At 37.7% G+C, this 20,327-nt stretch overlaps 2 protein-coding genes across 2 annotated transcripts in view; one reads left to right on the top strand and one right to left on the bottom strand.

Annotated features, from left to right (window-relative positions):
- LOC306880347 (sphingosine-1-phosphate transporter MFSD2B-like) overlaps positions 1-12,723 on the top strand; it is a 20,974-nt gene extending 8,251 nt beyond the window's left edge. The window contains exons 4-14 of the mRNA XM_079433830.1: positions 1,516-1,639; positions 3,943-4,021; positions 4,229-4,410; positions 5,704-5,794; positions 8,017-8,138; positions 8,485-8,568; positions 8,736-8,819; positions 9,964-10,073; positions 10,495-10,638; positions 10,751-10,927; positions 11,727-12,723. Coding sequence (XP_079289956.1) covers positions 1,516-1,639; positions 3,943-4,021; positions 4,229-4,410; positions 5,704-5,794; positions 8,017-8,138; positions 8,485-8,568; positions 8,736-8,819; positions 9,964-10,073; positions 10,495-10,638; positions 10,751-10,927; positions 11,727-11,778 — 1,249 coding nt within the window. The 3' untranslated portion in view covers positions 11,779-12,723. The remainder of the gene's footprint in view (positions 1-1,515; positions 1,640-3,942; positions 4,022-4,228; positions 4,411-5,703; positions 5,795-8,016; positions 8,139-8,484; positions 8,569-8,735; positions 8,820-9,963; positions 10,074-10,494; positions 10,639-10,750; positions 10,928-11,726) is intronic.
- On the bottom strand, positions 12,207-20,327 carry LOC306880346 (WD repeat and coiled-coil-containing protein). Its single transcript, XM_079433829.1, has 4 exons — positions 20,199-20,327; positions 15,665-17,831; positions 14,701-14,821; positions 12,207-13,026 (listed from the first exon to the last, which is right to left on the bottom strand). The coding sequence occupies exons 2-4, from the start codon at positions 17,588-17,590 to the stop codon at positions 12,854-12,856; spliced, it is 2,220 nt and encodes a 739-aa protein (XP_079289955.1). The 5' UTR covers positions 17,591-17,831; positions 20,199-20,327; the 3' UTR covers positions 12,207-12,853.

The raw sequence follows: 20,327 nt of genomic DNA, 5'->3' as shown, positions 1-20,327 counted from the left end.
TATATTTTTGGTTTGTGACACATAGCAGCCTAACAGGTTTTTTTTTTTTTCCATTATTGTCAGACTTAAAAAGAGATAGGCCTATAGGTATTCACAACAGAGTTTTGTTGCATGGATTAATAATGGGAATATTCTGAATATTTTGAAATATAGGCCTATATATAAAAACATTCAAATATTTCCAAAAATATTATTAGCCTAGTTAACACCTTGATATTCAGTTGTAAAATTGAATTGACTGTAATTGAAAGTTTGTGTGAGCTAGTATGTAACATGCTAGTGCTAGTAACATGCTAGTAACATGCTAATCATGCTGTAAACATCATAGACATATATAGACGCCCTATTTGGCCGCTCCAGGCACGTAGATGCGGCCGCCATCTTGGAACAGTCCACTTGACGTCATTCACCATACTGTAGGTTCACACCGAGCCGTTGGGTTCGCAGATCATCGTCTGTGCAGGATTCTAGCATCTTTCGAATATTTAGTGATTACTATGGTGAATGACGTCAAGTTGACCGCTACAATATCGTGGACGGCTTACATATAGTGGCCCATAGAAACAGTCGCTAATGAGGCATCTACGTATTTATTTCTATGGTAAACATGCTGGTAACTTGCTAGTCATGCTAACAGCACGCTAATAACATGCTAATCATGGTATCAACATGTTAGTAACATGCTAATCACCCTAGCAATCACATAGCAACACCCAAGCAATCACTCTGGGTATCATATAGCAACTGCATTGCAACACCCTAGCAACCACTCTGGATGCCCTAGCAACTGCATAACAACACCCTAGCAACCGCCCCAGGTACCCTAGAAACCGCCTAGCAACACCCTAGTAACCTGGGTACCTTTGTAACTGCCCTGGGTACCCTAGTAACTGCATAGCAACACCTTAGCAACCACCCAGAGTACCTTAGCAACCGCATAGCAACACCCTAACAACCATCAAAACCAACCTAGCAACCATTTTCCTCTCCCATAATGCCACAGAAGACTTGTAATAGTATGAATTATAAATGGCCAAAACATTCCCCACATCCAGCAAAAAAGAAAAAGAAATGCAGCAGAATTCCTCCCTGTTAAGATACAGATTGTCACTGTGGTTCTGTGGCCTGCGATCCAGCGTAGATGATTATTCCTACAGTCTGCAGGAGCATCCTCACAAACTCCATGCTGTTTTTCACACAGAGACAACAATGATACACGGATGCACACATCTGCTATAAATGTACACTGTAGCTTTAAAATGACATTCAAGCTGCTCTTTTGGGGTTTTATTGATTAGTACAGAAGCTAAAATGGGAGATCAGGTAAACCACAGGACATCTATTGAAGACAATGTTACTTAGTTCCCTCCAAATAGGCTTACTGTGCCCAGACGACTTGCCTTGATTCCTTTAACATTTGCCAGAAATACAGTCCCAAAACTATGTTTTTCCACATTTTGAATCATGTGCATGCTAATTATACTTAATTGGATTTTGTGTCCTTTTCTTCTCCAGGATGGTGGGCTGCACTCCATTCATGGTGGTCTCTTACTTCTACCTTTGGTTTGTCCCACCTTTTACCAATGGGAGGTTCATCTGGTATCTGGGCTTTTACTGTCTCTACCAAACTCTCATCACAGTAAGTATCCTTTGCTTTGATGTTTTCAAAGCTGTAATGTAATTTCATGTTAAACACAGGTTTACAGATGACCCAGAAACCACATTAACAGCACCATCCATCATGTAGTCACAAATGCCCCACAGATCCATTAAAATGTAATTCTGCCTCTGTTTTACCTTGGCAATATTTTGGTTTTGTGATGAGAAATGATAAAAATATAGACCTTCCTCCAAGACTATCCTACAACCCAATGACCCCTAATATATATATATTAAAAACTAAAATTTCAACACGTTATTTAAAAAAAAGGATTACGAGAAAGGATTAAGAGCTTAAACAAGAATATAATAAGATAAAAAAACAACTATTATTAATGAAAATTTAGTAAAACTTAAACAAGATAAAATTACTTGAGAAGCAACCCTACATAATTTATTTTGCGGTCAGTAAGATTATTTATGTTTTTTGTAATAGGTCTCTTGTGACCTATCAAGATTGCATTTATTTACTGAAAACACAGTAAAATCCATAAAAAATGTGAAATATTATTACAATTTAAAATAACTGTTTTCTATTTTAATATTTTTAAAAATTGAATTTATTAATGTATTATGAGTGTTGAAAACAATTGTGCTGCTTAATATTTTTGTGGAAACTGGTTTACTTTTTTTTCAGGAGTCTTTGAATAGAAAGTTCAAAAGAACATGAAATAGGTTATTTTATAACAATGTGAAAGTCTTTACTGTATCAACAAAAGTCACATTTTATAAACACTTAAAACAATCCTAATGTTTAAAGGTAGTGTATCTTCCACAGTGTGGCTTCTCAAGTAAAATGATCTTGCTAAAAATGCTTGTCGACGAAAGTTGATGTGGTTATCTATAGCCCAGCCTCTTTGATGTCTGCACGGAGTTTCCATGATTTATTTGTGTTTCTATCCTTTGTCACTATGGCTTGGCACGGCTTTCTCCATACTGTCCTCCGTAAAACCCGCCAATAAGTGCTGGAGTGGGAAAGCCGCTCTGACCGCAGCAGTCTACGCTGTAATGAAAAGTCATTCTAACTACTTGATAAATACATGGTACGCCCTGCCCCAAACCACCAGAGAGGATAAATGCTGCTTTCCTCTTTTAGTATTCTTCATTGTCTGTAAGCACAAGGCTGAGAAACAGCAGCTGCTTCCAGCGTGCATGGATGAGAATATAGTTTACATGATTCTAATTAGTCAGTTTTTCATAATTAGGCTTTGGTTTATGTTTAAATAAACAAATCCTCAAGCTACTCAGAATCAAAAACCTCAATGAAATGAAGAATGAAGAATATAGGAAACTCTTGAGAAACAGAAGCACTGCTGCAGAAGCACTCTAGATTTATTTTGGTAGCCGTTTGGCCCATTGGTCTGCCGCAGTGCTGACTTGGCTTTCGTGTAAATTGGAAAAGCTAGCCGACTGTAGTACACACTTATAGTAAGTTTGCAATCCAAGTTCAAGGAAGGTTTGCTGTACTTCAATAAATATTGATTTTGTACTGCACAAGTACACAGGACATGTTGTTCTTGGAAGGAATAGGGTTGATTTATGAGCTTGTAAATTGTCTCCTTTTAAAATTCATAATACAACATATAAATGGTTGTATAAATGGGAAAGATGAGTGGTTATGAAACCACTGATAAATGGACATGCCCTAACTTTTGGATCCCCCATCATTTTGCTCACTCGTTTTTTTTAGATCAAAATTTATTTACAGAATGCTCCATAATTTCTCAACATCATAAAAATAAAGCATTCAATTAGAACCAAAAATAATTTTATTGCCTGAACCACAGGAGGTCCTATTTATCTACTTTATTACTTAAAAAACATCATACTGCTAATTTTATATATATATACACACACACACACACACACACACACACACACACACAAACATATATTTATATATACATATACACATACACATATGTTAGCTTTTAATGTATTGGTATTGAAATATTATATAATATAATATTGTTATTCAGTATTATTGAAATTAATATAAATTCATATATTTAGATTGCATTTTCAGAAGACATTTATTAATATTTCAGTGTTATCTCCTTTTACACCTGCAACTTTTTTGACTATTTTCAGACTGTTATTAATAATAAATTTAGTTATTTGTATATATATTATCATACCTTATCATAGTGCTGTCATATCATGTTGCATATAATTTTCTATGACAGTAAATAAAAATTATTATATTAATATAAGAGTTCACATATATAAGTTTCCATCTTAATTACTGTCTGTCTTGTGCTTTTTTCTAAATCTTTCTTGCAGTGTTTCCATGTGCCTTATTCCGCCTTGACCATGTTCTTGAGCACCGACCAGCGGGAGAGAGACTCTGCTACAGCTTACCGTGAGCTTACAGCTGCACACACAACAGTGTTCATCTTTAAAGCCATGTTTGGATTGCTCTAGAAGATTAACAACATCTGATTTTGTGCTCCATTAATCCAAAAACAAATGTCTGCCAAGTGCTTATGTTGAGAGCTGTGCATGCTTGGAAATGGTTTCAGATGTAAATAACAGTTAGAGTAAGGATGTTGTTTATGCGTATTTGCAGGTATGACGATGGAGGTGCTCGGGACGCTGGTGGGTGCCGCCATTCAGGGTCAGATCGTAGCGAGCGCACACACTCTGAAGCACTGTCCGCATCGAAACCTGACCACTGGTCACCTGGGAAACAGCAGTGGCACAGAGATCATCAGATCCCTGGCGCTGTCACAGGACTTCCTGTCTCACGCTGTACGTGTCACAGTTACACTTTTACTCTAAAATTGACCTCAAAGTGCACCAATGAACCACGGCTCTTAATGCAGTCCCTTTGGGTCTAAATTTATGTAATCCTATTTTTATGCATTTTATGCAACACTATGTGTATATTTTCGTATTTTTTATTCAGCAAGGACTTTTAAATAGTAATAATATTTCACAAATTTACTGTTTTTACTGTATTTTTGATCAAAGAAATGCAGCCTTGGTGCGCATAAGAGAATAATTTCAAAAACAATAAAAAATCGAATCGACCTCAAACTTATGAATGATATATTGTGATCAATAAGATTTTGTAACATTTTTTGTAAGATAGATAGATAGATAGATAGATAGATAGATAGATAGATAGAAGTTTAGAATAAATATAAACTTTTTTATTATTTTTCACAATTTGTTTGTGTGTGTGTGTGTGTTTCTAGATTCTAATTTCTAGTTTCTAGTTCTAAAGACAACTGCTTTGCCTCCGTGCTAAATTATTTTTCTTTCTTTCTTTTTTAAATGGCTTTTCCCTGAAAACATCCAGTAGCATTTAACCATAAACCCTTCAAAACCTAATTAAGTGTAAACTTTCAAGTGTGACTTTCAGGGGAACAATTTATATTAATCAGAATCCACAGAATCAATAAATTAGTGGACTGAATAACTCTATTTCGAGCCGAGAGCCACTGAGCTCAATGTCAGTCAAATCCGACATGTGAGCGAGCCGACAAACTTGGCTTGTGGATGTGGCTGAGGTTCCATCGTGGAGAACCATAAAGGGCCACAGCTATTTGGAGCTGGACTGCCGAGCGTCTCTCTGGTTAAGGCTCTCAGAGGTGGCCGGACCAAATCCACCACGCTCCGTGTGATTGAGCATTCCTCTGCGGCTGAGCCAAAGGCGGCGGGATGGTTGGGTGTGCCAACCGACTCCTCTGGAACGGCACCTTTGATCTAGAACAATAATGAAGTGATTGCCGTGGTCTGTGAAAAAAATAGCAAACAATCTTGAGGTTGTTTAGGGCAGAGCAGTTCCTGTTTGGGGATATTAGATTGAAAAGTTCCTCTTTTCTAGGGTTGCGCCTAATTTGGGCTCGCTAAACTTTACAAGACTATACAGTACGGCCTCTGAAGCAGCAAATACACTCAAATAAATATGATCATTTGTAACATGACAACCATGTACTGGAAAAGAACTACAGCCAAAGATTAAGAGTAATTAAAGGCAGATTTAAATGTGTTGACAGACATTTTCCATCACCGCTCATGGTCTGTTTCTCTTTACAGAAGGAAGTGTACATGATAGCTGCCGGAGTGATCGGTGGGCTGTTTCTGGTTTGTACGGTGGTCATGTTCCTAGGAGTCAAAGAGAGAGATGGTGAGTGTGTGTGTGGTAATCATGTGGCATAAATTTGTGTTTTGCAACTGCATCCGAATGGAAAAGTATGCTTAATTCACCCCAGAACGTTACATTTTCATGACTTCCTTCTGAAGAATACAAAAGGAGATAGTCGGAGAAAAGTACATGCTGCTCTTTTTGTCCATATGATTTGTGAGCTATATATCCTATTTTTTTCTGAAGATACTCTACTGTTCAAAACTTAAGGGTCTGTAAGATCTTTTCAATGTTTTTAAAGAAGTCTTTAATGCTCACCAAGGCTGCATTAATTTAAAGCTGCAGTCCGGACCATTTTTTTGGTAAAAAATGATCAATATTTGAGCAAGTATATAACCAGCCAGTGTTCAAAGCTATCGCCTTACTTTAGCCCAGTTTACAACGGTTAGCTTATAATAATGTTTTCTAATTTGAGTGGAACGGATAGGTTTTCACAGGAAATTCGAGCATGGCACTGCGTCATTACGTCACGTCTGTAAACATAAAGAAGTTGTCCCGGCTACTTTTGGGTTAAAATAATTTCTTAATATGAAATTCGAATGGCATGACAATTGGATTAGACTGTACAGAAATTGAAATCTACATGCTAATACACAATATACCCATAGTCACGCAATGCTGATGTTGTTGACATTAATAATTTGAGAATAAAGTATTTGCATGGTTTAATGTGATCTGAGCTAACCGATCTTTAGATTAAATCACCATTGGTAGTGTGATTTATGGTAATGCTTTTTTCCTCAGCTGGTCAAAACAAACGTGGCAGACTTGTTACTTGTTCAGATGACAATATATGGTAAAAATTCTTATTTGGGTCATATATTCCAAGACTTAGGCTAGAATCTGTGATTGCGAAGTACAGTAAATATCCACACCGGTGTGGTGACTGACTGCCACACATACTCTTCAAAACATTAGATTCATTGCAGCCGTGCCAACTCATAACCCCACGCAAGGGAGATAATTCCTCAAAAAACTGCAATTCCAGGTTTTCAAACAGAGATGGCGACAAAGAGGCAAAACTTACGGACTGCAGCTTTAATCAAATAGACTGTAAAAACAGTAATAAAACAACTGGTTCGTAATAGAATATATTTTAAGATTTTAAGATGACATTTATTCCTGTGATGCTAAGCTGAATTTCCAGTCTTCAGTGTCACATGATCTGTCTAATATGCTGATTTGATACTCAAAAGACATTTCATATTATTAGCAATGTTGAAAACAGTTGTGCTGCTTGATATTTTTGTGGAAACCGTGATGCAGTTTTTCAGGATTTTTTTAACAAATACAAATTTAAAACAACATTTATTTAAAATAGAAATAGTTTGTATAAAGGATTCATAAATTAGGGGAAGTTGTGGCCTAATGGTTAGAGAGTTGGATTCGTAATCCAAAGGTTGCGAGTTCGAGTCTCAGGCCAGCAGGAATTGTAGGTGGGGGGAGTGAATGTACAGCGCTCTTTCCACCTTCAATACCACAACTGAGGTGCCCTTGAGCAAAGTGTGTGTGTGTGTGTGTGTGGTTTATGAGGACACAAATTTGTATAATGACATGGGTATGACAGAGGTATTACAATATGAAGGTGGTTTATGAGGACACTGCCTATGTCCCCGTAATTTAAAAGGCTTAAAAAACATACTAAATGGTGTTTTTTTGAAAATGTAAAAATGCACAAAGTCTCCTGTGAGGGCTAAGTTTAGGTGTAGGGTTGGTGTAGGGCAATAGCACACACAGTTTGTTCAGTATATAAACCATTACGCCTATGGAGAGTCCCCATAAACCACAAAAACCAACATGTGTGTGTGCGTGTACTCCGAGTATGGGTCACCATACTTGGCCGTATGTCACGTCACTTTCACTTTTTTTCACTTTTAAATGTAAAAGTCTTTACTGTCATTTATGATCAGTTTAGTATGACCTTGTTGAATAAAAGTATACATTTTACTGACTCCAAACTTTTAAATGGTAGTTTTAAATATAATTTGTGAACAAACCAAAACAGGTCAAAATCCATTCACTTATATTCAAATGTGGTGTGCGTACCGGGTTTGAATACACGCAGATTTCCTATATAGAAATATAAATAATATAAGCGAATATTGACTTGAGAGCTGTTGTATGGCTTCAGAAGGCTTGTCACTCTAAACCTCAGAAAACATGTTTAACATTTGTGCTTTCTCCACGTTTTGTGTCTGCATTAGATCCCTATGCTCCTAAAACAGACAAGGTCATTCCTTTCCATAAGGGCTTTATTTTGGTCATGAAGCACGGGTCCTACCTCACTCTGACGGCAGCTTTCCTGTTCATATCTGTGGCCATCCAGGTAACATGTTTTCCCTTTAGTTGATGTGTTCAGTTGGTCGTCGTCTGGAGCAAACTGTGTAACTGAATAATTGTATTTATTAGCAGCATATACAGTTTCTTCAGGTTTAAACTCTGAATACATTAATATAATGTAAGCTTTAGCTTTTCTTGAGGAGTAGTTCACCGTAAAGTTATGTACTCACCATTGCAAACCCGTAGGGTATTTTTCCGATGGAACATAAAAGTAAAAAAACATGAATTCTTGGTTGAACTATTCCTTTAATCACAGCATTTCATGGCTGGATTAATTAATGCCATCATTAGTACTGATTTACATTTCCATTCACTGCTGTTTCCTTTTGCAGTTGATACAAAGTAACTTTGTGCTGTTCTGCACATATGCGGTGGAGCTGCGAGAACACTTTCAGAACATTGTTTTGACAATTCTGGTGAGTGAGGAACACACCTATGAACTTAATTAAATAAATATTCAGTCCTGCCATTGGTGCTCCTCATCACACTGACATTAAAAGAAAGACAAAGTTCTCTATTATTCTCTCAGGTGTCTGTGTCGTGGGTAAAGTGAATATGTGACAGATGCTTTGTATCTTTCTAGATGTCGGCCGCAGTCAGTATTCCATTCTGGCAGTGGTTCCTTGAGAAGTTCGGGAAGAAAACAGCAGCTTTCTGTGGCATTACAGTAATTATTACTTTATCAGGAACTATTACTTTATCAGGAATTATTACTTTATCAAGTGTTTTTTCTTAAAGGGACAGTCCACCCAAAAATGAAAATTCTGTCATCATTTACTCACCTACTTATTCCCAACTTGTATGACTTTCTTTCTTCTGCTGAACACAAAAGAAGATAATAAATCAAGCACACAGTTGAACAACATGAGGGAGGGTGAGTAAATGATGACACACTTTTCATTTTTAGGTGAACTATCTCTTTAATCGGTGATTTGGAGGACTCCAATTTATCCAGTTGATCTTTAGCTTCAGTTAGTTTTATAAGTTAACAAATGATACTACCTTATTATGAATGACAATAATGAGGTATTTTAACTATAATAAAAGTTTGTTATCATGTATAGCAGTGTTGTTATTGTTAACTAAAACTATTCAAATTGTTTCCAGTAATCAAAAGAAAATATAATAAAATAAAATACAAATATTAGATGAAAATTTAAAAAAGGTTAGAAAATTAGAGTGAAAAATAAATACAAATATAAAATGATAACAACAAAATAATAAAACTGACAAAAGCACTAAACAAAATTAGTAAAAAAAAATGAAAACTGAAAATATACTTTGTGAGTTTTTAAAGATGTAAATAAAACGGATTATTCCAATGTTTTACAAGAAAATACTATTTATTTTAGTCTTTCTACTTCAAAATGTCACTTTTAATTCAGTGTGTTACTAGCTATTTATTTGTACTTATTTGTTAAATTTAAAAGCAAGCTTCTTTTGTGTGAAGGTGTTTTTGTTTTCTCAGCGTAGCATTCTATGATCATTGACCAGACTTCAGATTTCAGTAGTGTTCAGTGTTCTTTAGCTGTATACAGACACCTGTTGGCATGAAAGCAACATCACATGATGTCAATCAGCTCATTTGCAAGCAAAGGTGTTATCCATGATTATTTGTATGTGATCTCAAAATCGTATACAATTTACATGGCCTTTTCTACACCACTAATATGACAGGAGTCAGACCAAAAATGTAATTCATTATTCATTTCTGGAGGTTAAAAAAATACTTATCGCACCTTAAAACTGGTATAATGCATAGGTTCATTGTGTAACATTCAATGACCTCTTTTAAATTGTCATGTGTGCAGTGGATCATGCCGTTCACGGTGATGCTGGTGTTCATCCCTAATCTGATAGTGGCATATGTCGTGGCCGTATCATCTGGGCTTAGTGTGGCCGCTTCTCTCTTGTTACCATGGTGAGTCTTACAAACCAAAATATAATACTGTTTTTACAAACTGTTGTATTTTTTGTTTTTTAAATTCCAGATCAGTTGTGCAGTGGCAATGAAAAAGGCAGCATCACTCTCATCTTCTTCAGAAATGTAGCTTTATGCCATTGGAAAGAGGATTATAACTTGTTTATTTAAGCTTTGATTTAACCCCTCGGATACATAGGTTTAATAACCTAGCAGTCTCCAAATAACAGATTTCATGGCAAGGTCATGCTGTTTTTTGGTTTTTAAAGATCCATTGGGGTTGATTGGAAAATCCTCAAATGAGTAAATTGCAGCTTTTATGTGCCGACTACAAAGAAGATTTGGCTTTATGGTACCAGTGCCCATGTTTAATAGAGATGATGATTGATGCCTCCGCCTTGTTGTGTTTCCTGTTGCTCAGGTCAATGTTACCAGATGTAGTGGATGACTTCAGACTGGCAAACCGCAACTCAAAAGGACACGAGGCGATCTTCTACTCCCTATATGCTTTCTTCACTAAGTTTGCTGCAGGCATTTCTCTCGGCGTGTCGACGCTCTGTCTACAGTGAGATCACTCTTTCAGTATTTACAGCTGGAAATGATGAATCATGACAGACAGTGGTGTAAACATTGCAATATTTCTTATTTTTGTTGAAATGTATTGTTGGTGTCTGTAGGTTTGCTGGTTATGACACAGGCGCGTGCAGACAACCCCTTCCAGTGGTCTATACGCTCAAACTGCTCATCGGTGCCGCCCCGGTGGCCTGTATCACCACAGGCCTCATGATCCTCGTGGTGTACCCGATCAGTGAGGACGTCAGATTACGAAACAAACTCGCCCTGGAGGAGCTCAGGTGAAGCCCCTGATTTACAGAAAATCCATTGCTTTCCTTCAACAAGTGTGCATTCAGTTCATCAAAAGTGACAGCAGTAAAGACATTTATAATGTTACAAATAAAAAGGCTTATTTCAAACAAATGCTGTTCTATTGTACTTTCCATTCATCAAACAATCCTAAAAAAAACTACCATGGTTTTCACAAAAATAGTAAGCTGCACAACTGTTTTTAACATTGATAAACAATAAATGTTTCTTGAGCAGAAAATCAGTATTATAGAATGATTTCTGAAGGATCACGTGACATTGAAGACTAGAGTAATAATATTTCAACAATATTTTTTATTGTATTTTTGATCAGATGAATGCAGCCTTGAAACAAAATGACAGACTGTGTGAATGTGTGTATATATATATAAAAAGTAATAAAAAAATAAGCTAAATATTAGCATTGAGTGTCTATTTACACTAAGTACAAATAGCCTGCCTTGTTGGCAGAGGCTATTTATACTAACTCTGCCCACTACTGAAAAAAGACACTCGTCTTAACATACGTTTTAGTGGCATAGATGGTAAGGCATGTGCTTTTTTAACCCGATCGACCCAAGTTCGAACCCACCTTTTGCCAAATATTGTTAAAAATACTGCTATTTTGACTTAGTGTAAATAGTATCCATCACTAAGAAAATATGCTATTTGCACTTAGTGCCAATAGCCGCTGCCTTTTAAAAATATATATAGACAAAATATTTCTATTTGTATTTGTTTTGTATATACCATATATAATAAAGTATATATTTTTGGTTTATTTTTCAGAAGCCAGAGTATTACCTGCAAATCTCTCAGAGCTGAGCTGAACAGCGCGTGACATCCTCAAACAGCCGATCCTGATATTCTAGCCCAGCGCTGGGATGAGTTGCATTAGTGTATATTACACTGTGTGAGATATATAATGTTTTACTGTAAACATTTCAGTTTGTTTCTGTATTTTCAAATGAACATATAGCCACATATACAGTATTACAGTATCTAAATTATACACATGAATGGACTATATATATCATTATATAATCAGAATTTCCTGAGGGAAAATTTACTGATAATAATTTACTTTGTTGTATTGGTGAATGACTCGATTACAGGATTAATAAAAATTGTGCTGGTTCACGTAGCTTCAGCATATTTCGAGGATGCTTCAATAAATATAAAATCTAGAAAACTTATAATAAAAATATTGAATATTATTATTACATGTATCTATGTTTGTACAGTTTGTATGTAAACATAAGCCCAAAGGAATCTTTAAATTTAATATAAATAATAATCAGGCAATGCAAAATGTGTAGAGGTGGACTTAAAAAAAATATTTTACGAAGTTTAAATGAAACAAAGATTATTGTTTTACAAGAAAATACATTTCAGTTTTTCAACAAAAACATTTCATGTTTAATTCAGTCTGAGTGAAGATTTTTGCACAGTGAAAAAAAACAACATTTTTCAGTGTGTGAATGTGCTATTATGTGGTTCTTTTAATGTGGATTATTACTATGGAAACAGAATGTGATGTCATGTGTTACAGCTTCAAATCGATTATGAAACAAAAGAATACAATCACCATGAATCTTCTTTAATTTCATATTACATGTACCTTCATTTTGTTGTGTGGGACAAAATAGAATCTATTTAAGCAAAAATAATCAAGCAGGCACTCAAGTATTTCTTCTGAAAATTAAAAAAACTGTTCTGCCCTTGACAACTGTCACCTTACATAAATCTATCAACATCCAATAAATATCACAGTGGCGAAAACGTCAGCAAGAAGTCTTCCCTGAATTCCAAACTAAGAGTTTGGATTATCCCTGTGTTAGCCACAGATATCCAGCTAACACAAGACAAATATCATAAAAATATTTCTATTAAGTCCTCTTGAGATGATACAGGCTTCATTTTTCTGCACTGGGAGACAGTGGACTTTCAGGGGGAAATACATCAGTGCAACTCGGGGGTCTTATAGGAGATTTCCTTCTTGCACTCCTGATTGTGAGCTCATCTTTGTGTTTAAATGTGAGCGGAACGAAACCGTCTGCATCAGCCACCAAGACGATCCACATGGGACCTGTGAGAAGAAGAAAAAATGTGTTTAAAAGGAATAGTCCTCCCAAATATAAAAATTAGCTGAAAATTGTACTCATCCAAGATGTAGAGTATGAGTTAGTTTCTTCATCAGAATAGATTTGGAGAAATGTAGCATTACATCACTTGCTCACCAATGGATCCTCTGCAGTGAATGGGTGCCGTCAGAGTCCATGATGAGAGTCCAAACAGCTGATAAAAACATCACAAGTAATCCATACAACTCCAGTCCGTCAGTTAACGTCTTGTGAAGCAAAAAGCTGCATGTTTTATAAACAAGGAAACAAATCCATCAAGACGTTTTAAACTTCAAACTGTTGTTTCTGGCTAAAATACAAGTCCTATGTCCATTATATTGCTTTCTCCAGTGTAAGTCATCTCATCTGAATCAGGAGAGAAATATTCACAGATCAAGCACTGTTTACAAGTGAAAACAGTTTTAAAGAAATATGTTCAGACAACATGGCATGGAATTTTTCCCTGGAGGAAGCATTATTATGGACTCGTACTTTGACCAAAAGCATCACTTTAATTATGGATTAGTTTCTTAGAAACACAACATTTAATTCAAGATGTTGATGGACTGGAGTGGTGTGGATTATTGTGAGGTTTTTATCAGGTGTTTGGACTCTCATCATGGACTCTGACGGCACCCATTCACTGCAGAGGATCCATTGGTGAGCAAGTGATGTAATGCTAAATTTCTTCAAATCTCTTCCGAATAAGAAACAAACTCATCTACATCTTGAATGACCCGAGGGTGAGTGCATTTTCAGCAAGTTTTCATTTTTAGGTGAACTATTTATCTATTTACCTTTAAATCTATGAGAAATTTCTGCACAGTAGCTTGCGGTCTTAGCATAAGTGACAGCGGTTCAAGCATACATCAGCTGTAGAGATGCACAGCACAAAAGGCTGTAAGCTGATTCAAACTTAAACCCTCAAATCCGATTGCTCCACCTAATCGCTTCCTATTTTAGTCATTGGCAATTAAATGAAGCCAAAGCACACCGAACAATCTGTCTTCAACAAAGGAAAACAGGATTCATGCTTTGCACGGCTTCATTAATACATGCCATCTGCTTGTTATAAAACAGCAAATCTGACAAAAATGTCAACACAGAGATCTCAGAAAAAGTGCTTTCAGGTGCTTTGTTCAGTGTGCAATGGTTGCGATAAATTTCCATTCAACAAGTCAGTTTATCAATAAAAAGGCTGACCTTATATCTTATTTTTCCTGGATATGTCCAGCATTTCAAAAGTGCCTAAAATGTCCAGGGTTTGGCTTTGTTTTCCAGTTATTTTCATGCTTGCTGAAGGTAAATGACTGAAAAGTAGTTTGACCAATAGCATGGGGGCACTGCATATAATCGACCAATTGTGTCATTCGAAAGGGTGGGATCTACAGAGAATGGTCAAAGCAATACAAATATGTATCGATATAATGATCAATGAATACTTCAGTAAGAAAACAAAGCCAAAACCCAGACATTTTAAGCTATTTAGAAATCACAGCCAGGACATATGGGAAAAAGAGGACTTATCAATGCAACTATATATAGTTTTTATTACATATGCATTGATCAAGGTGATGGAATTTGCATTTTGGAAAGTCTCCATATTTAGACGTGATGGAGACTCATTCTTCCAGACATACCATGCATCATCTCTATGACCGTCAGACCGAAGAGTTCCTGCACCACCCGCAGGCAGATCCGTCCCCCACACAGCAACAACGGCCTTCTCTCGTCCGTATACACATTCTCAGACAACTGTTTCTGAAGGAAAAGACAAATACAAAGTGCAGCACCACGAGTCACTTTAAGAAAGCATCATTCACAAAAGATCTGGTCATGGATTAAGTCTGATGATTCCCCTAAAACAAGTTATGCCAAGGTCAACAGAATCACTTCAATCTGACATCTGCTGACAAAGGGTTGTACTGACAACAGTGAGAGGAATTATGAGTTGGCACGATGCCTCACAATGCTAAACGGCCTGATGGTCTGACTAAGAGTAAAATGGGCTTTGTAGAGTCTTGGTTTGGATTAGGATTTAGCTCTAGAAGTAAATCATGTAATCAAGTAATCATTTATTCTGCGGTGTAATTATTACAATTTAAATACAAATTAAGCGGCATGTGAAACCATAAATGATTATGAGGGTCTGTAATTTTATATTGTAATGTTCACATTTACAGTAATGTAAACTCTTATAAATAATAATAATAATTATTCTTTATATTAATTATAATTTAGATTATTTATAAATGATATTCAGAATGTTTAGTATTAATAAATGTTTCCGTATTACTAAATGCAATAAATTATTATTATTAAATATAATAGTAATATACATGATAATATAAACATTTTTCTAATACAAATTTTAACATTATACATGCTTCACATCATATGTAGCTTTTTTTGTTTTAGAGTCTTGAGTTTGCATATCGGGAGTACCGGACAAGATGGTTTTACATTTTTTTGTTTTTTCAAAATGCCGAAAATAGAATTCTTTATGCAATTAATCAAACAAATAAATCATCAGATTAGATTTTTTCTAATCTCTTCTGCAGACTTTCCCTGCACAACAACAAAAAATGACAGGCCATTTCATACCTGACACGTAATGTGCACATATTGCGGTTCATAAGCAGATGGATAACTGCATGCGATCTTCTTGCCGTTCTGGGTGAAGTCTCTGATTTCTGCAAGGCACTGCTGGACATCAGCAAATCGGGTGAAAATCCTCTCCATGTTCTGTGTCAGCTGCTCCAGGTTCTTCTCTTTGGACTGACAGCTGTTTTCTGGCGGAGTGGCATTGGAGTATAATTTTTCCGAGGCCTCATACCTTGGCGAACAGGGTCGACTGGAATCCCGGCTGGCCTGACCGGCTACGGAGAGCGTGGCCATGCGGCTGATGTGATCCATATCGTAGGTTTCCAGAGTAACAGAAGAGGCACTGGATGCTCTATCTGAGAAGTCGGCGGAGCTCGCCACGGGGCTTAAATCTGAGCTGCGTACCTCCTCGATTAGTTTCCTTCGACTGGATGGTGAAACAATTACCGAGCCTCCAGGAAGTATTAGATCCTTAATTGATAGACGGTCCTCTTTAGAAATGTTCTCAGAATGACGCCTAATCCCATGATGTTGGCTCGCCGACTCGGACTTGAGAACCACTGGGGTGGCACCTTCCTCGTCGAATACCAGCTCCTTGGCTATTAGCCTCAAGTTGTACTTGTCCGTGTTGGAGGAGGGGAGGAAAGCTGGATCATTGGACTTCTGCCGGCCAATCATGAAGAGCAACATCTTGTTGGTGAAAAAGCACACCCCTTTGGGCCTCTCGTTTTTTTGCAGCTGGATCTGTTGCACGTTGGGCATGGAAGAATCCGTGATGCAGTAAACTAGGATCATGTTGCAAGTGTTGGACGCCACGGCCACCGTGCTGCCGCTCGGATCGAAGGCGATAATATCGGGGACCAAGATGCCAGGGATGCTGACCTTCCTCGTAGTGGTGACCTTGCGTTCATAAGTCACCAAAATCAGATGTGACGAGTCCTGACCTGTTCCCAACAAATTATCCCGCCGCCTCAAGTGAATGAGCGGACTTGGATCTGATTTTCGGTGTTTGGCAAGAATGTGTGTTAGATCTATGGGTCCGGATGAGGAGGCGTGTCCCGAGCGCTCAGAATCACATGATCTCCGTCTGTCCAAATAATAGTCCGCATCCACTGTCAAAACAGGAGAAGGGCGGCACGTTGAAGCCTCTGACTCGTTAGGCAGATCGAACGCGATGCCTGCATTGAGCCCGCATATTTTATCAAGCGGAAGTTCAGTCGCTACAGCCACTTGAGCCTCGTTGGTGGACTCGATAGCGCAGATATACCCACCTACATCAAAAATAGGGCAGAAGGAACATGCCACCAGGCTTTTTTGGATGTCGTTCCAAATATACGAGTGCAATGCGCTTCCGATGGCAACCACCAGGCGTGTTCCATCTTTAGTCCAGCAGGCACAATGGATCAGACCGCTGCCCTTGATCTCGGCCTTCACGCGACGATTATCAACCCGCACGGAAAACAAGACCGAGGCGTCCCGCTTGGTCAAAACAGCTAAGATGTCCATTTTGGGATGCCAGACGCATCCCTGGGACAGCAGCGGGAATGGCTCGCTCATTTCACAGGTCTGCGTGCAGAGGAGTTTGTTCTGCTCTAAAGCGCTCAGCTGAAGTTGCCAAACCGTGACATGCTTTTTATGCTGGACGGCAAGCAATGCCGGGGACCCGGAGCAGCACAGCGGCCCCCAGAAGAGTCCCAAGACGTGTTCAAACTGTCCGATGACATTGGTGTCGCCAAATTTGGGCTCATCGTCGACAGAATGCAACGACATGAGACAAACCTGCTTACCGTCCGTCCAGGCTATTCCGTGCACCGGGTGAATGGCTTGGTGCAGGGTGTTCAACCCTGTTCTTAGAAGCTTGGCTTTTCCCAGCTCCATGCTTGGTTCAGTTTCTCCAATGGAAAGGAAAATAATGTTCCTGGTCATACAGAAGAAGTGTTTCGGGTCAGAATTGAGAGACAGATGTAACTCTGTGCTTCAGTAGGAGAAGACTGCCATCACATACTCCAAGAATAGGTAAAGCCTCTTCCCTCACTCTCTAATCCTATTGGCCACAGTGAGGCTCCACTCAAGGATGACCAGATTAGGCTGACACGACCCTGACATCATAAAACCCTCTGAGGTTGGGATGCTACATCTTTTGACTGTTTTTTTTTCTGTCCAAGGCCTGAAATGCACAAAATACATATGTAAGACAAACACTATATCAGGGGTGTCAAACTCATTTCCTGGAGGGCCACAGCCCTCTAGAGTTTAGTTCCAACACACAAACCATGTAATTTTGCCTGAATGACTTAATTAGCTGGATCAGGTGCGTTTAATTAGGGATGAATCTAAACTCTGCAGGGCTGTGGCCCTCCAGGAACTGAGTTTGACACCTGTGCACTATATGGACACCACCTTCTAATGAACAGGTTTGATGACTTTAGTAATTTCCACGGGTACAAATCTTAGGGCCTGTCCACAAGAAACACAGGAATTTTCAAAACCTCAGGTTTTCTATGTGGTTTGACCGTTCGTCCACATGCAAACGCAGCACCAGGTCACTGAAACCAAACTTTTTTGAAAACTCTTGTCAGGGTGAAGATTTTGAAAAACTAAGTGTCCGAAATCGCCCCCTATACCCTCAAATAGGGCACTGTTTGAGGGGATAGTCATTTTTAGTGGTGTCCGAAACCATAGTGGATGTTCTTGAGTGCACTCATTCAATCCCACAATGCACTGCAAAAACGAGTGTACAACCGATGTACACTCAACAGTTAGAGAATCCCCATAATGCACTGTGAGAGTGGCGCCCGCAGCTGAATCATCCATTCATTAATTTTAAAAGCGTTCGTCCACTGCATAATACAGCGTAATACAACACAGGTACAAATTTATTGTAAATTGACTATTAAATATAGGGTTTATACATCATTTTCGTAACAGAGTTCAAGATAAATCCTTTAATCTTACTACTGGAGCTGCCCGTTTCAAATGATTATTAAACAGCAAGCAAAGCGGCAGTACTTCCGGTGCACTCAGTGTCCGAATTCACTCACTCGCTTTCATTCACTCCTTCAAGTGAACTGTATGAGTAGACTAATAGGAAATAGTGAGTGAGGGTATAGGGGGCGATTTTGGATACAGCCCTTGGCTTGTGAGCATGCGCCGTTATCTCCGCCTACTGGAAACTTTTTCAGGCTTCTGATTGGCCAACATGGCTTTACGGTTGAGATTATATCGCTACCTGTTGGTTTGGCATGCTTTTGACAGTGCCTCACTGTCAAATTGTCATGCATTTTCATGTGGACGGAGAATTTTTTTAAAACGGAAGAAGGAAAAACTCTGTTTATAAAAAATACCTGTGTACGTGTGGACATGGCCTTAATGTTTAAGCATATAATGATTTCATAGGGAATTGTGTGCCTGTAATTTTATAGCAACAGTTTGGACAGAACCCTTTTCTATTCTAACATCACAGTTCCTCTGTGTATAAGGCAAGGTTCAATAAGAAATTATTGATTCAGTCAGTGTGGAAGAACTTGACTGATCTACATAAGGCCAAGTCCTAATCCCAGCTGAACACTTCTGGTGTGACTTTAAATGCAGACCTTGAGCCAAAAACTCATCACCAAATACCTTAATTAGAAGGGGGTGTCCCAATACATTTGTCCATATAGGCCTAGTGTATACTATATGCTGATATTACAAAACAGCCCGTTAAAGGTGCATCATGCAAATTGTTTCTTTTCAATAACATAGTGACGTATATAACTCACTTTCAAAGCAAGCAGGTCTGTTGGTCAACAAGGTGAATTCAACTGATCAACTAGAAAATGAGAGAAATCTGCATTTTTGCCCTCACACGAAATTCCCAATCACACAAATTCCTATAGGAATGACTCAATTTTGGTAATTTTCCCAGAGCAATGGTATCAATGTGACCGCACCATTACAAATACATGATAACCATATTTACTACAGTAATTAGTAAATGTGGTGACTTGTTAGCAGCAACATTTTAAAAGGGCATGCTATTTGAATAATGATTTTATAATAGTACAAAATAAATAACTGTATTTAACAATTTAACATGATATATATATATATATATATATATATATATATATATATATATATATATATATATATGTGTGTGTGTGTATTATATTGAAACGGGAAGTCAAAGTGATTTTACTACAACAGACATAAATGAAGAATGAGAAGCATCACATAAATGTCACTTTTAACTTTGGACATTGTTTCCACAAAATAATCCATTACTAAAAGGTAAAGTGAGACCACAGACATGTTTTCAGACCTTATTGTTTACAGTAGCAACAATAACTGTAGTACCTATCATACTCTGACAGAAACAACTATCATTTGATCATTTTTCTGTAAGGGGCAATAGCGCAACTGTTTGATTCCCATAAATTACACCATTACTACATGTGAAGCACGCGACATAGATCTAGAACAATCCAGAAAATCAAGGAAAATATAAGAAACTGCCCACAACAACTCTTAAAAAATAATATTACAAACATACCATTATGCCCTTGAAAAGACTGTGGAACCATGGCAACTCCGCGCATAGAAAAACATAAACTTGAGCTGTCTCTCAGCATTTCTCCGCGGAGACATTTGAAGTCATGGACAACCGGAAAAAGAATGACTC

Source organism: Barbus barbus (genome assembly GCF_936440315.1).
Source record: "Barbus barbus genome assembly, chromosome: 14".
NCBI classification, from domain to species: domain Eukaryota; kingdom Metazoa; phylum Chordata; class Actinopteri; order Cypriniformes; family Cyprinidae; genus Barbus; species Barbus barbus.
This window is presented reverse-complemented; position numbering and strand designations above follow the sequence as displayed.

What these genes read in the sequence shown, in the direction of transcription:
- LOC306880346 (XM_079433829.1), bottom strand. Translation starts at nt 17,590, where the DNA reads ATGACCAGGAACATTATTTTCCTTTCCATTGGAGAAACTGAACCAAGC. An exon ending in ATGTGCACATTACGTGTCAG is followed by an intron (nt 14,822 to 15,664) that starts GTATGAAATGGC and finishes CTTTTCCTTCAG; the next exon opens with AAACAGTTGTCTGAGAATGT. An exon ending in GGTCATAGAGATGATGCATG is followed by an intron (nt 13,027 to 14,700) that starts GTATGTCTGGAA and finishes TTCTTCTCACAG; the next exon opens with GTCCCATGTGGATCGTCTTG.